Genomic DNA, 17,146 nt, shown 5'->3' on the forward strand with positions numbered 1-17,146 from the left:
ACACTCAAGTAAAAATAAAAGTTTTCATCTTTAAACTATGATTTAGAGAAAGGCGGTTTTTCTCCAGTTTTATGTTAATAAGGCAAAAATTGGAAGATTCATTTCAATTTTTGTGTGTTTCTTTTCCCAACCATTTCTGTATCTCCTTAAAGCCTTGATGTTGTATAAGTGGAAAGGGAAGGTGTTTATACCTCTGCATAGATTTCAGATGAAGTTATTAAGATTGTGCAAGTACAGTAGGCCTGATAACTCCACAACATTTAAGCATCCTCTGTTTGCTAGGGCTCTTTTCAAGATTTTTTATTTAATTGTTACAGTTGCATTTATGATAAACAAGTATAATGCCTCTGAATTTTACTGAAACAAGACTTCTTACTTCCAGTAAAGATTACTTGTAAACTCCATACAGACCAAGCCATAAACTGCTTTAAAGAGTACCACTGATTCATTTGGCACTTCACAGATACACCATATGACAAAATACTATTCCAGCCTCTAGCAGGGAAAAGTCTAATTGGGGAACAACAAGTTACAATGGACAGATGTAAGGAGGTGGGCATCTGCGGCAAATGAGAAGGCTGAATGTATTTGGTAGATTGCATATGCGTATGTAGTGGGAATTTACTTTTGAACACAAACTTTTTTTTTCTTTTTTACTAATTGCAAAGAATCTGATTTCTGATTTCTTTTAATTAAAAGTTCTTCCAGAATAGGTGGATAAAAAGTTTACTGAAGAAAATCTAATTGAATAAAATGAGCTTTGAGGCAAAGCCCCAAGAAGATTGGGGATGTGCATATAAAAGACCAGTAGGTAGAGGGATGACTCCATTTTTTGTCCACACAGAAAGCGATGAGAAACTACTGCAGAGGTGGAAACAGACTAAGAATAAGGAATGAATCACTTAAGCTCCTGGAAAGCAAATACTGAAATTAAAATGAGCATAAACATCCTGACCTAAATCATGCATCAATTCTGAAACACTGTTTTCCAATTCATATTCTCTGTAGGCCATGTATGTTATCTTGTGTTTTATCCTCTATTTGAAGTATTATGTGCATGTGCAGCTAAGATGTACAATAACACCCAGGGTCCTGAAAGAATTGGCTGATGTAGTTGCCAAACCTCTCTCAATCATATTTGAAAAGTCCTGGCAGTCAGGCGAAGTCCCTGTTGACAGGAAAAAGGGAAACATCACTCCCATTTTTAAAAAGGGTAGAAAGGAGAACCTGGGGAACTACAGACCGGTGAGCCTCACTTCTGTGCCTGGCAAGATTATGGAAAAGGGCCTCCTGGAAGCAGTGTCGAGGTACATGCAAGACAAGGAGGTGATCTGAGACAGCCAGCATGGCTTCGCCAAGAGCAAATCGTGCCTGACCAATCTGGTGGCTTTCTACGGTGGAGTGACTGCATCAATTGGCAAGGGAAGACTGACCAATGTCATCTACCTGGACTTCTGCAAGGCCTTTGACACACTCCCACATGACATCCTGAACTCCAAAATGGAGAGAGATGGACTTGATGGGTGGACCATTCAGTGGATAAGGAGTTGGCTTGAAGGCCGCACCCTTCAAGAGTTGTAGTCAATGGCTCTATGTCCAGGTGGAGGCTGGTAACGAGTAGTGTCCTTCAGAGGTCTGTCTTAGGACCGGTTGGTTTGGGCTGGAACTGGATGATCTTTAAGGTCCCTTCCAACCCAAACCATTCTATGATTGCATGATTTGCCATTCTTTGCCTTCACCTGTGGTGTCCAATGAACAAAAAATGTTAAATAGGAGGACAATACTGCACAGCAAAAGATGCTCTAAGAGTAGTGGAGCTATGCACTGAAGTGCCCGTACAGCAACAATAGCTGAAGCTGCAACTATGGAAAACTGACAGAGGCACCAGCAACTCAAATTCTGTGTGGCACTTTCAAACTGCTGTTGCAACTGGTAAGACCTGAAATTATTGCAAGAGAGATTAGAAATGTAAGTTCTGTCTCTCCTTTTCCAGGAGCCTGGCGCTTAAGTATGGAAATCAGAGAAAATCCATCTCCCCAGAGAAGTCTAGGTGTATTTTGCTCTGTCTGACTATTCAGTGGATAAGGAATTGGCTTGAAGGTCACACCCAGAGAGTAGTGGTCAATGGATCTATGTCCAAGTGGAGGCCGGTGACAAGTGGTGTACTGCAGGGGTCTGTCCTGGGACTGGTACTGTTTAATATCATTATCAATGACATAGACAGTGGGATCGAGTGCACCCTCAACAAATTTGAAGATGACACCAAGCTGAGTGGTGGGGTTGATATGACAGAAGGAAGGGATACCGCCCGAGGGGACCTGGACAGGCTTGAGAAGTGGGCCCACATGAACCTAATGAGGTTCAACAAGTCTAAATTCAGGGTGATGCACCTGGGTTGGGGCAATCCCGGACATGAGTACAGACTGGGAGAAGAACTCATTGAGAGCAGTCCTGTGGAGAATGACTTGAGGGTTCTGATGGATGAAAAGCTCGACATGAGTGCATGTTTGCAACCCAGAAGGCCAACTGCATCCTGGGCTGCATCAACAGAGGAGTGGCCAGCAAGTCAAGGGAGGTGATTGTCCCCCTCTGCTCTGCCCTTGTGAGGCCTCACTTGGAGTACTGCATCCAGGTCTGGAGCCCCCAGTACAAGAAAGATGTAGATGTGTTAGAGCAGGTCCAGAGGAGGGCCACAAAGATGATCAAGGGGCTGGAACACCTCTCCTATGAAGAAAGGCTGAGAGAGCTGGTGCATTTCAGCCTACAGAAGAGAAGGCTCCAGGATGACCTCATCACAGCCTTTCAGTAATTAAAGGGGTCTTATAAAAGGGATGCAGAAGGACTCTTTACTCAGGTAGATAACGACAGGACAAGGGGGGGATGGTTTTAAACTAAAAGAGGGAAGGTTTACATTAGAGCTTGGAAGGAAATTTTTCACTCAGAGAGTGGTGAGGCACTGGAACAGTTTGCCCAGACAGGTTGTGGATGCCCCATCCCTGGCGTTGTTCAAGACTAGGTTAGATGAGACCCTTAGGAACCTGATCTAGTGGGTGGCATCCCTGCCTATGGTAGGGGGGTTGGAACTAGATGATCCTTGAGGTCCCTTCCAACCCACATCATTCTATGCTTCTATGATTCTATGAACATCCTGGGATGCATTAGGAGGAGTGTTGCCAGCAGGTCGAGGGAGTTGATCCTTCCCCTCTGTTCAGCACTGGTGAGACACATATGGAGTGCTGTGTTCAGTTCTGGGCTCCCCAGTACATGGACATACTGGAGCAAATCCAGTGAGGGGTCACAAAGATGAGTAAGGGACTGGAGCATCTCTATATGATCAGAGATTGAGACAGCTGGGACTGTTTCGCCTGGAAAAGAGAAGGCTCAAGAGTATCTTACCAGTACGTATAAATATATGATAGGAGAGTGTAAAGAAGGCTGAGCCAGACTCTTCTCAGTGATAATCTGTGACAGGAAAAGAGGCAATAGGCACAAACTGAAACACATTTCCATCTGAGCATAAGGAAAGAATTTTTTACTGTGAAGGTAGAACACTGGAAGAGATTGCCAAGAGAGGTTGTAAAGTCTTCATTCTTGGAGTTATCCAAAACCCAAGTAGACACAGTCCTGGGCAATCTGCTGCAGCTGATCCTGCTCTAAGCAGATCTTTAGAACTTCCTTCCAACCTCAACAATTCTGTGATTTTTGTGATCTTCTGCAATGTCTCAGAAAAAGGACAGAGTAATATCTGTGGAGAGGGTTGCTACTATAAAGACTTATTTGCTTTTATTTCAGGCTCAAAATACAGAATTTTCTTCAAGAATGAATAACTGGTAATTTTGGAAGTGCTTTAAAAATTTTCCTTTAAACATTTTCTCTCCCTCATGTTTTCTTAGGGAAGGCAAATGTGAGTTCTTATACTATGAGAACACTGGCTTTGAAGTTAATTTAGAATGGAAAGATAGAAAAATGCCTCTGGTTACTGAAGACGTATAAAAGATATCTTCCTTTGCACGGCCTTACCTGTGAAGTCTGAGAATCCATGGAAGCTCTCATCATCCACTTTGCAGGCTTCCATCAGGCTACTGAAGAGGGTGCCAATCGGATCCAAAGGGTGTCCCACCAAACCTTCAAGATTCGTTATTGAGGTTACTCCTTTGTGGAGAAGTTCTATGTTAGAAAAGATGGAGGGAGGAGGGAGGGAAAGAGTGCATATTAGCCACTCTTTAGTTAGCCACTTTATTAGTTAAAAGAGGGAAAAAAAAGAAAAAGAATGAAGGCAAAATACCATTCAAACACTTGCAAAGCACATTATGGGTCAACAGTTTCAACTGTAGTGTTTTGTTTTTTTTTTTTGAAATCTCTTACTCGATACCAGGAAATCTTCTGAAAACATCTGCTGGAAAGTGACAGCAAAGACTTTTTGACTTCTTTTTTTGTAATATATCCACATCTGTTTCCTGGCTCAAAAGATGTAGTACCATTTTGTACGTTTTAAGTGAATCTGATGGCACTGAAATAAATGAAAATACTCTAAAATATGTTCCATTATCCCAAATAAAACATGAGCTTATTTTGCATCTAAATATTTGTTGAAATAATAAACCCAGGATGACAACTCCTTAAAAAAAAAAAAGAATAAAAACATTAAATGTAGTATACAAGAAAAAATTGTCTTTTAATTGAATCACATTAATTTCGGCATTCTAAAATTTCAGTCAACAAACATACTTTGTTGGATACTTTACTTTGTAGCCCTCACCCATAGATCAGTTGGAACATGAAAAAAATCCTTTAGCACAATGAATTGAAGAAAGTATGTCTTTGCTAAAGGTTATAGATTCCCTTGATCGCATTGTTTACTAACAGTCTTATGGCACTAGCTCTCCTTTGATTCCAACCCCCAACTTTTTTCTCCTAGTCACGTATATGCTACTGAACTATGGGAGATCAGTCTCATTATGGCTGATCATGTAAAAATTGTATACAAGCTATTATGGATGCTCTGCTTCTCTACCGACTACACACTAACTTGAAGATGCCTCTGCTCACTCTCATTCATGGGGTATCACCTTCCTTAGTAACCACATGCATTATTGCAAAGCTTTAAAACACTAGAAAGCCTGCTTCTTACCTAAATGTGTGGGGCTACAAAATGAAACACAGCCACACTGTTGAACTGATTGCTCAGGAGGATAGGGCTGTTTTTTTTTGATGCTGTTGCTGTTTAAGAATCAACTGATACGTAATAAAAAAAAAAAACAACAAGTAGATCTTTGTCTTACTAACAAATAGCATGTGCTATACATGACATGCAGAAACAAGTAATATTAACAAAAAGGATTATTCACACTGATTTCTTACTGATTCACTTATACGTTACATTACCACGATGATCATTTGCAATGGAGAGTTAAAGACACCTCATTGACTTTATAGTTTCAAAAACAGTTTTCTCATGCAAAGTTCCAAATGTTACCATCATCTTGTCATGTCCTTTGCCCTTCTCTCTTCCCCACATTTACCTTTCTTCTGAGCCTGGAACATTTCCAGCTGTTTCTGCTGCTGCCTTCTTAGTGTATGAACAATAGCTATTGCCAGCCTCAGTGCTTCTCTTGGATATCCATGAGATCGTAATGCATCCACCCTCGCACAGGCTGTAGGAACATGTTCTAAAATGGAGAAAATAATTGAATAGCAACGCTTCCATGTCTGCAATGGCCTGTTTTGCTAGGTTAACTCCAAAGGTTAAAACTGTGCAAAAGAGACTTAAAGGACTACTTCTGAAACCAGCATTTCAAGGGACCCTCTGTTCTTTTTGCCAGGCTTTTCATTCATCTCCCCGCCATGACCCCCAAAATAATGCCATAGAAACTAAACAAAGTGGCAAGTCACGGAAACCTCTTTCCAGTTTAGCCACTTACCATGCCAGAGGGGCCACCCATGAGAGTCAAAGAGCGAGTTTTCAGTGTCGTCATGGTAACAGTAGTTGGTGTATAGGTTACTGCTGATAATGTGCTGTAAGTGGCTGTCCTGCCAGTGAAGATCGCATGCCTCAATGGCTCGAGTGAACACCGTCCGATGGGGCCTGTTTGATGAATCTGTCATTTTCAGAAGTTCAGAAAGCTTCATCAGCTTTTACTCATTCATATGTGAATAAGTCATTCACAGTATTCTTGTCTTCTTCCTACTCACGACCCCCAACTGATGGCTGCCTGTCTTATCCCCCATGGGCAAGAAGCAGGCTGCAGATGACATTTCACATTCTATTACTGAACAGGCTAGACAAAGTGTGCACCATTCACTCTGCATTCAAAAAGAGATCTATGGAACAGCAAGACTAATGCTAAACAAGGCTTTGCAAAGGGAACAGCTAAAGATGAAGGATATCTGACAGCTCTCCTGAGAACAAACTAGAAAGTATATGGCACAGCTACTCAAACATTCCCAGCTTCTCTACTTCTCAGACCCAGAGCTGCAAGGACAAGGGATGGATGAACAGCACATGAAGGACTCTGGGGCAGACGTGTTCTGCAGGTGTTTCCCTACATCGAGGCCCCTTCAAGGCAGATGAGGGAGCTGCCAGGACCCAGCAGCCCTCACTAGGGTGGCTGATGAGGCTTGAGTGGAGACAGGAGTGTCCCTCCTCTGTCATACGAAGGCAGCCCCTAAGGAGCGCGAGTGACCAGGAGTGTGGCTAACAGAGCAGGCAAACAAGGCGTGTCGTGGCAGTCAGGGAGTGGTGTGGCAGTGCGTGCAGGCAGGGCATGCAGGTGCTGAAGCTTGGCCAGGTTGACTATGGAGCAATGGTATCCACCCGGCAGAAGACAGTGGCCTCACAGAGCTCAGCATGTACCCACCACAGCTGATGCAGCCTCCCAGACAGAACTCCGGGGGGAACATGCTGCCACCCAGGTGTCAGGCTGCTGGGTGTGCCCTACTCTTATGCCACTACAGGATGAGAGTAGAGAGCATAGCTCTGGGAGGTGTGCCCAGGTTGAAGAACTGCTTTGCCTGGTGGCAGAGCTTTGGGAGGAGGTGGGCAGGCTGAGGAGCATCAGAGAGTCAGAGAAGGAGATTGACTGATGAGGTAGAGCTCTGCCATCCCTGCAGCAGGCTCCTCAGCTAGCCATAGCCACTGCTCAAGAAACAAAAGTTCCCCTACCCCCTTGCCACGACGCAGACAGAAGGGATCTAAGAGACAGGGGGGAGTGGAAGCAAGATCCTGTTTGGCGTAGCAGGTGACCCCCCCCCCCCCTGCTGCCTACCTCACCTTCCCAGGTGCCCCTGCACAACAGGAATGAGGCTCTGGAACTGGATGGGCAAGCAAATGACAATGTGGATAAAGGTCCATCCATATTGGGGGAGTTGCCCAGGGCAAGTCAACCTATGCCCCACATCACAACAACCCCCACCAAGAAAAAAAGAAGGGTTATAGTCATAGGGGACTCCCTTCTGAAGGGAATGGAGGGCCTGATTTGTTGTTCAGACCCAACCCGTAGGGAAGTCTGCTGTCCCTGGGGCAGGGGTATGAGACGTCACTCAGACAGTCACTCGCCTGGTAATAATCCCTCTGATTATTACCCTTTATTGTTTTTTCAAGTTGGCAGTGATGAGATGGCAAAGAGAAGCCAAAGAGCAATCAAAAGGGACTTTAGGGCTTTGGGGCAACTGGTTGAAGGATCAGGTGCACAGGTAGTGTTTTCCTCCATCCTTCCAGTAGCAGGGATCAATACTGAAAGGAACAGGTGAACCCATCTGATCAATATGTGGCTCCGAGGCTTGTGCCACCAACACAGTTTTGGGTTTCTTGATCATGGGAAGGTCTACATGACACCGAGCCTACTGACTCCTGATGGGGAGCACCTTTCTCTGAGGGAGAAAAGGATTTTTGCCCAGGAGTTAGCAGGGCTGATCGACAGGGCTTTAAAACTAGATTCGAAGGGCGAAAGGGACAAAACGAGGCCCACCAGAGATAAGCTATGGGACTGGACACCAATTTTTAAGGAACTGCATGCTGGGGAGGCCCTTCAGTCTGCCCCACGAAGGGCTGAGTTGAATGAAAGACATCTCATACACACACAGCATGAGAAATAAGCATTTCAGCTCCCTGAAATGTTTGTATACTAATGCGCATAGTACGGGAAACAAACAGGAAGAACTGGAGATATGCGTGCGGTCGCAAGGCTATGATCTCATTGCAATCATGGAGACATGGCGGGATAGCTCACATGACTGGAATGCTGTCATGGAAGGCTACATGCTTTTTAGAAAAGACCAGCCAGGAAGGTGAGGTGGTGGAGTTGCTCTTTATGTGAGAGAGCAACTGGAATGTTTGGAGCTCTGCCTAGGGGTGGATGAAGAGCAAGTTGAGAGCTTATGGGTAAGGATTAAAGGGCAGGCTACCACAGCTGATGCTGTTGTGGGTGTTTGCTACAGGTCACCTGATCAGGAAGAGGAGGCAGATGAAGCCTTCTTCAGACAGCTCCAAGTAGCCTCTCAGTCACAAGCCCTGGTTCTCATGGGGGACTTCAACCACCCTGATATCTGCTGGGAAGACCACACAGCTAGGCACAAACAGTCCAGGAGGTTCCTGCAGTGTACTGATGACAACTTTTTGACACAGGTGGTCAAAGAGCCAACAAGGAAAGGTGTGTTGCTAGACCTTGTATTAACAAATGAGGAAGGATTAGTTGGAGATGTGAGGGTCAGTGGGCAGCCTTGGCCGCAATGACCATGATATGGTATAGTTCAGGATCTTGCGAGGAGGAAGCAGGGCAAAAAGTAGGATTGCGACCCTGGACTTCAGGAGAGCAAACTTTGGCCTCTTCAGGGATCTACTTGGAAGAATCCCATCGGTCAGGGTCCATGGAAGGAGGGGGGGTCCAAGACAGATGGTCAGTATTCAAGTATCACTTCCTCCAAGCTCAAGATTGGTGCGTCCCTATGAGCAAGAAGGCAAGCAAAGGGGGCAGGAGACCTGCATGGATGAGCAGGAAGCTCCTGGCAAAGCTTAGACAGAAGAAGGAAGTTTACAGCATGTGGAAAAGGGGGCAGGCCACTTGGGAGGAATATAGGGACACTGTCAGAGTATGCAGGGATGTGACAAGGAAGGCCAAGGCCCATTTGGAATTAGATCTGGCAAGGGATGTCAAGGACAACAAGAAGGGCTTCTTCAAATACATCAATAGAAAAAGGAAGACTGGGGAAAATGTCGGCCCACTGCTGAATGGGGCGGGTGCCCTGGTGACAAACAATACAGAGAAGGCAGACTTGCTGAATGCCTTTTTTGCTTCAGTCTTTACTGCTATGACCAGCCTTCACGAATCTCAGACCCTGGAGACAAGAGAGGAAGTCCGGAGAAAGGAGGACTTTCCCTTCTTCGAAGAGGATTGGGTCAGAGATCATCTAAGCACACCTGACATCCACAAATCCATGGGCCCCAATGGAATGCACCCACAGGTGCTGAGGGAGCTGGCCGATGTTATTGCTAGGCCACTCTCCATCACCTTTGAATGGTTGTGGAGAACAGGAGAGGTGCCTGAGGACTGGAAGAAAGCCAATGTCATGCCAGCCTTCAAAATGGGCAAGAAGAAGCACCCAGGCAACTACAGGCCAGTCAGCCTCACCTCCAACCCTGGAAAGGTGATCGAACAGCTCATCCTGGAGGTCATCTCCAAGCATGTGGAGGATAAGAAGGTGATCAGGAATTGTCAGCATGGATTCACCAAGGGTAAATCATGCTTAACCAATCTGCTATCCTTCTATGATGAGATGACTAGCTGGGTAGATGAGGGGAGAGCGGTGGATGTGGTCTACCTTGACTTCAGCAAGGCTTTTGACACTGTCTCCCATAACATCCTCATGGGCAAGCTCAGGAAGTGCAGGCTAGGTGAGTGGACGGTGGGGGGACTGATAATTAGCTGAATGGCAGAACTCAGAGGGTTGTGCTTAGTGATGCAGAATCTGGTTGGAGGCCTGTAGCTAGTGGTGTCCCCCAGGGGTCAGTATTGGGTCCAGTGTTGTTTAACTTATTCATCAACGACCTGGACGATGGAACAGAGTGCACCTTCAGCAAGTTTGCTGATGACACAAAGCTCGGAGAAGTGGCTGATACCCCAGAGGGCTGTGCTGCCATTCAGAGGGATCTTGACAGGCTGGAGGGTTGGGCCGAGAGGAACGTTGTGAAGTTCAACAAGGGCAAGTGCAAGGTCCTGCACCTAGGGAGGAATAACTCCAAGCACCAGTACAGGTTGGGGGGTGACCTGCCGGAGAGCAGCTCTGCAGAGAGGGACCTCGGAGTCCTGGTGGACAGCAGGCTAACCATGAGTCAGCAATATGCCCTTGAGGCCAAGTTGTCTAATGGTATCCTGGGCCGTATTTGGAAGAGTGTTGCCAGCAGGTCGAGGGAGGTGATCCTCCCCCTCTACTCAGCCCTGGTGAGGCCACACCTGGAGTACTGTGTCCAGTTCTGGGCTCCCCAGTGCAAGAGGTACATAGAACTACTGAAGCGAGTTCAGAGGATGGCTATGAAGATGATTAGAGGACTGGAACTCCTGTCATACAAGGACAGGCTGAGAGAACTGGGCCTGTTTAGCCTGGAAAAGAGAAGACTGAAGGGAGACCTCATTAATGTATATAAATATTTGAGGGGAGGGTGTCAAGAGGATGGAGCTGGTCTCTTTTCAGTTGTGCCCAGCAACAGGACGAGAGGCAACGGGCACAAACTGAAGCACAGGAGGTTCCAAATATGAGGGGGCACTTCTTTACTGTGAGGGTGACAGAGTACTGGAACAGGTTGCCCAGAGAGCTTGCGGAGTCTCTTTATCTGGAGATATTCAAAACCTGCCTGCATGCCATCCTGCGCAATGTGCTCTACGTGATCTTACTTGGCAGGGAGGTTGGACTAGATGATCTTCAGAGGTGCCTTCCAACCTCGGCCATTCTGTGATTCTGTGTGACTTTCAGTCATTCTCTTTGAAAAGTGATATTAACTTTGAGCACTTGTTTAATTTTTTGTCATAAACATCTACAAATACTGTAGATAAAACAAGGTGCACTGAGGTCATGGGAGTGGCATAACCCTTACTGGGCATCTATCCATGGCAAAACCACTCTGTCAACATGGCACTGTCTATGTATTTTGAGATATCATGTCCAAGCTGCCACTAGCCTGTCCAGGTTGGGCTGAACATCAAGAAATCCAGAAAGCAAAAACCACCTCTTTAGGGAGTTATTTGGTGAATGAACTTCTAGCCCCAGCTAGCTGTGAGATTTATAAAGGAACTCTCTAACTATTTCCTTCGGAGGTAATCTTACAAGAAAAAGGACCAATGAAAAACCCATCTAAATTCAAATCTGCCCCTCCCTCCCCAACATTTAACTTTAACTTTATCATAATTATATGAAATATGTATCAAAATACTGAGGGTTTTGAGGATTATGAAGGTTTTTGTTCAAGGGAAATGTCTTGTGTTTTCCCCAGTAGCAATCTTTGCTTAGAGAGGACTGGACAAGGCTTCTGCCAAATTTAATAATCACATTTTTTATTAGAAAGCATGATACTGAATATACAGAGACCGCCAAGAAGGCAGTGCTGCCTCTACACCCCCCCAACCTGGCAATGCAGACTGCACAACACATCCTACAAATGGCTGCTTTACTTTTTCATCCACTGAGTTTAATGCAGTTGCAACTGATCTCTCTTTAAATAGGTATCAAAGGCTTTGTAACTGGAAACAAAATAAAATATAAATCCCAACATCAGAAGGGATACAAGATTGCAGTCAAGCAAAAAAACAACAAGCTTTTACTTTGACATACTTCAAGGACATTCAGTTTACATGCAACAAGTATTCAGAAGGACCAAGTGAAAAGCTAGAAGACCTAACTAAACACAAATACTTGCTTTGAAAACATTGCAGCCCCAGCATGAAAAAACAACTTATCCTTCCTGCAAGGAAGTATTAGTGAAAATAAATTTGGCTGGTCGGTCCTTAATAAGAAAGTTACTTGTCCCAGTCCCAGGAAAGAGTGCTGAATTCTGCAAGGCTAGAGTATATAAGATAGATATTATATGTTGCAGTCAGTGCATATGTTTAGGCTTACCTTGGTTAGCATTTTCACCCTGAGGCAAAGCATTGGTTAAATTGGGCATCTCGTTTCCATGGTTTCCATCTTCCCAGGGGCAAACATCCACACTGTTCCATTTTTTCAGCTGTTTTAGCCAACTGGCCTTCTGCTCCAACTTGCAGTGAGGATTTAAAACTATGCACATCCACAGAGCACCTGATTTTAAAAAAAATCGCTAAAATATGTTTTCTATTAAAAAAGCAGCAGTCAATGACTAATTGCAAACTTCTATACTGTAATATTTTTTTTTTCTCCCCTACACCACTTACTTCCCAGCTGCACCTAGCACCAGGCAGGCTGAATTCCCAACTCAGAATGTGGCCCATCTGAAGCAGCTGAAAGAATATACCAATCCAACCTTCTAAATTAAAAGGCATTAAGTTAGTCTTTTGTACTAGAAAATCCAGAGTTCACAAAGCATGGTTCATCAGACAGGAGTATCAGTCAAAACCAAACAAGAATTCACATAAAGTTACAGAATGAAATTACCCAAGTTTTTCTTCTAATTTTTGTATCAAGAGTGAATGTTTTCTACAAACAAGAACTATGTATCTTCCAGCTTCACATTAGAGGAACCAAACAAGTACACGAGTAAAACATGTATTTTGTAAACACATACTTCCACACTCAAAACCCAGCAAAAGCACTGCTGATCATGTAATTCTTTTTACAAACACATCTGGATCTCAGGGATCCAGTAAACACTGGTTTTATGCAGTTTAATAGGGATGTTTTTTTACTGCAATTGCTTCAGTAATTTGGTTACACTTGAAAATTTTTTATACGTGTTCTCTTTATGGAGCTCTAATTTACAGAAAGCTAGTTTGCTCTGACATTTCACACATAGAATCATAGAATCATAGAATATCCCGAGTTGGAAGGGACCCATAAGGTTCATCAAGCCCAACTCCTGGCACTGCACAGGTCTGCCCAAAAGTTTAGACCATGTGACTAAGTGCACAGTCCAATCTCTTCTTAAATTCAGACAGGCTTGGTGCAGTGACTACGTCCCTGGGGAGCCTGTTCCAGTGTGCAACAACCCTCTCGGTGAAGAACCTCTTCCTGATGTCCAGCCTAAACTTCCCCTACCTCAGCTTGACACCATTCCCATGGGCCCTATCACTGGTGTTTATGGAGAATAGGTCACCTGCCTCTCCACTCCCCCTCGCGAGGAAGTTGTAGACTGCGATGAGGTTCCCCCCTCAGCCTCCTCTTCTCCAGGCTGAACAGGCCCAGTGGCCTCAGCCGCTCCTCGTATGTCTTCCCCTCTAGGCCCTTCACCATCTTTGTAGCCCTCCTCTGGACACTCTCCAATAGTTCGATGTCCTTTTTGTACTGTGGTGCCCAGAACCGCACACAGTGCTCGAGGTGAGGCTGCACCAGCGCAGAGTAGAGCGGGACAATCACTTCCCTCAACCAACTAGCGATGCCGCGCTTGATGCACCCCAGGATATGGTTGGCCCTCCTGGCTGCCAGGGCACACTGCTGGCTCATGTTCAGCTTGTTATCACCCACAACCCCCAGATCCCTCTCTGCGGGGCTGCTCTCCAGCGTCTCGTTGCCCAATCTGTACGTATAGTCAGGGTTGCCCCATCCCAGGTGCAGGACCCGGCACTTGCTTTTGTTAAACTTGATGTGGTTGGGGATCGCCCAGCTCTCCAATGTGTCCAGATCTCTCTGCAAGGCCTTTCCACCCTCATCCGAGTCCACAATACATACCATCATACCCTCATACATACCATACATACCCTCATCCGAGTCCACAACACACACCATTACTTTAGAACCTGTTCCATGACACTATATAACATGGCAGGTATAAATACATCAGGGTTTCCAGCAACAATTTTCAAATGGAAAGATTTTTCTCTAAATCAGCTGTCTCTTCATCAGCATGAACTTTGACAGAAGCAAGAAGACATCTGAAAGTGCTATTTAGCAACAGTTCATTTGCTCATTAAGACCATGCCATATACACTACAAGAGATTTAGAGAATATGCTTAAACTATGCAATCTTCATGACAGGCTGGAAAAAAAGAATAAAAATACAGCTGGTTCTTCGAGGATAATAAAATTTTCACATTCAAGTACTCTTTTGCTTACTAAGAATGCAAAATAGATACCCAGAGTACAGGCCATCACATTACATTCATTCCTAGAGTAGTTTGGCATGTTGATATGCCAAAACACAGGACCCGATGGAAAGAGATCCTGATCCTTAAGGTTGCAAATCCCCAGATATTCTGAACACTATGAAATGGGGAAGTAATAGCAAAGAAATGTGAACACCTCAAGAAAATAAGATACGGTACAGTGCAGAACACCAGAGGGAGATACTACACTAATGCAGATTATTGGTGCACATTTACAGTACAGCAAGACTTTTTTTTTTTTCTTTTTTTCTTTTTAAAGCATCTGAAACTTGTCATGGGAGTGAGTAAAGCCAATACTGTTTTTAAAAACATTTTAAAATCAAATCATATGACTTTCTATTAGAAAACCTCTTCAACAAGCTTCACTCCCCAAACAGTCAAATTACAAATGTTTCTTATTATTAAGCATCAGTGCATTCAGCACTGCTCAAGAGAGAAGGAATATATTTCTTGCAATCTGCAAAACAAAAGATGGGGGATATTGGAAAGCCTTGGAGAACAGTTAACTTGGATTTATTTACTTCTTTATTTTCAAAATCAAGTATTACTTGAAGGCATTGAGGAGACATCACACCTCTTAGCTTCTTTAAAATAAAAAAAAAATAAGCCAATTTATTACTTTTTAGCCAGATTCCCAGTGTTTTCAGACTGAAGCAAACAAAAAATAGACTACCTTAACTACATTTTGGAAGCATTTCAATCATAGGCAGAACACGCACTACTGATTACACAATGCCCCTACAAAACGAGTAGCCTTTTATTCGTCTGTGTTTCAAACACCACTAGAGGCAAAGGAATTCACTTGCCTTCTTCAGAAGCTCCACTATGCGTACAGTGCATCTAGTGGACAGGAAAGGGAAGAGATAGACAAAAGTACCAAAAACCTTTAAAAACTTATTTCATTTAAAGAGGGAAACTATGTCAATCATAGCGACATTGTTAGCAGTTCATCTCAGAAACCTAGGCAATTTTTATGCAAATGAAGCACAAGGACAAGTGTATTTATGAACCCCACACAAACCACTTCACATTTCAATAGAACCCAACTGCACCCTGCTTCCAGCGACTTCGGAGGGAGCCGTGCACGCATCTGAGCTCGCTGAGGCCCTTGTGTAGCTTTCAGGGCTGCCCCATTGCCTGCAGGATGAGGGGCGCAAGACAAATCTACTCCCCTGAGAAGAGAAGGGAACAGAAAGAGCATTGCGCTCAACTCCTGTAGCATTACAAAGGCCACCATCTGGGAGAAGGAAGCATAATGCCAATAACCCCACACTCTTCAGCCTATTTGGGTTTCTGTTTTTTCTTGTTGTTGTTTTTTTCTTTTTTTCTTCCCCCTAGTGAGTGTGCACTTTCCTGTATTCATATTTCTTTCTCCTCCTCCCCAAGCGCCTACCCTTCTCCCCTAACATCAGCTCCATTCTGGCTCCTTCCATTCAGTGGTTCCTGACTGGCTTCTAGCACCAAAAAGTCTGAGGAAAACATTCACTTCCGCCCAATTTTATTTTTATTTTTTTGACTTTGCCACATGCCAACTAGAAGGAGCCTGGAGGATATTCTTCCCATTTAACCTAATAGCTCCTATGTTGGGAAACTGCCATTCTCCTCAAAATGCACACCTGCTTGTGTAGATGTAACCAATGCTACCTGCAATATGCACAAAGGACAGGGAGATCACTCACCAGTTATTGTCACGGGCAAAACAGACTCAGCAGAGGGAGATTAATATAATTTATTACCTAACAGGCTAGATCAGTGAGAAACTAAAAGCAAACTAAAAACACCTTCCCTCCATCCACCCTCTTCTACATCCTCCCCCAAGTGGTGCAGGGGAATGGGGAACGGGGGTTGCGGTCAGCGTATAGCGCTTCGTCTCCGTCACTCCTTCATGGTCACTCTCTTCCTCTGCTCCAATGTGGGGTCCTTCCCATGGAATGCAGTCCTTCCCAAACTGATCCAACATGGGTCCCCCACAGGCAGCAGCTCCTGCCAGATCCCCTGCTCCTGCATGAGCTCTTCTCCACAGGCTACAGCTCTGGCCCAGAGTCTGCTCTTACGGGGATTCTCCTCAGGACGCAGCCTCCTTTAGGCCAGATACACCTGCTCTACCGTGGGCTCCTCCACGGGCTGCAGCTTGGAAATCTGCTCCGCTGTGGTACGCCATGGACTGCAGGGGGACAGCCTTCTCCACCATGGTCCTCTCCACAGGCCGCAGGGGACTTCTGCTCTAGCACCTGGAGCACCTCCTCCCCCTCCTTCTTCACTGACCTTGGTGTCTGCAGGGAGGTTTCTCACTCCTCACTCCTTTCTCTCCCAGCTACTGTTCTGCAGCATTTATTGCCCTTTCTTAAATATGCTCTCACAGAGGCACAAACAGTATCGCTTATTGGCTCTGCTCTGGACAGCAGTGGGTCCCTTTTCAAGCTGGCTGGAACTGGCCCTTATCTGACATGGGACAGCTTGTGGACTCTTCTCACAGAGGCCACCCCTGCAGCCCCCTGCTACCAAAGCCTTGCCACATAAACCCAATACACCCAGCAGATAAATGGAAGATAAGTCATGCTGCGACTGCAATTTGATATTAATTTCACAAGGGACTGTTAGAACTGTCATATTGTGGGGAGAAATTGCCTATTTTGGTTCCATAACAATCCTCTTGGAAAGACAGCTTTGCCAAAACAGACCTTTGGTTCAATCAGCCCTCTTTTTGGAAATGTGCAGTTGTCATTCATCTCTAGTGTGCTTTATATCACCAAAACAAACAAACAAACAAACAAAAAAAAACAGGTTACGTTACTGCTTTACACAATGCATGCCTTCCTTTACATATAGGCGTACATCAATACATTTGAATTTCTCAGTAGAC

General features: G+C 44.8%; 1 protein-coding gene across 2 annotated transcripts in view; it reads right to left on the reverse strand.

Annotated features, from left to right (window-relative positions):
• Positions 1–17,146, reverse strand: part of LOC125181568 (zinc finger SWIM domain-containing protein 6-like) — a 90,229-nt gene that overhangs the window by 37,849 nt on the left and 35,234 nt on the right. For both annotated transcript variants that reach the window (XM_066987335.1, XM_066987336.1), the window contains exons 4-7: positions 12,106–12,285; positions 5,922–6,098; positions 5,523–5,669; positions 4,021–4,167 (exon numbers count right to left, since the gene is read on the reverse strand). In XM_066987335.1, coding sequence (XP_066843436.1) covers positions 4,021–4,167; positions 5,523–5,669; positions 5,922–6,098; positions 12,106–12,285 — 651 coding nt within the window. The remainder of the gene's footprint in view (positions 1–4,020; positions 4,168–5,522; positions 5,670–5,921; positions 6,099–12,105; positions 12,286–17,146) is intronic.

The sequence above is a fragment of the Anser cygnoides genome, chromosome W (genome assembly GCF_040182565.1).
Source record: "Anser cygnoides isolate HZ-2024a breed goose chromosome W, Taihu_goose_T2T_genome, whole genome shotgun sequence".
Lineage (NCBI taxonomy): Eukaryota > Metazoa > Chordata > Aves > Anseriformes > Anatidae > Anser > Anser cygnoides.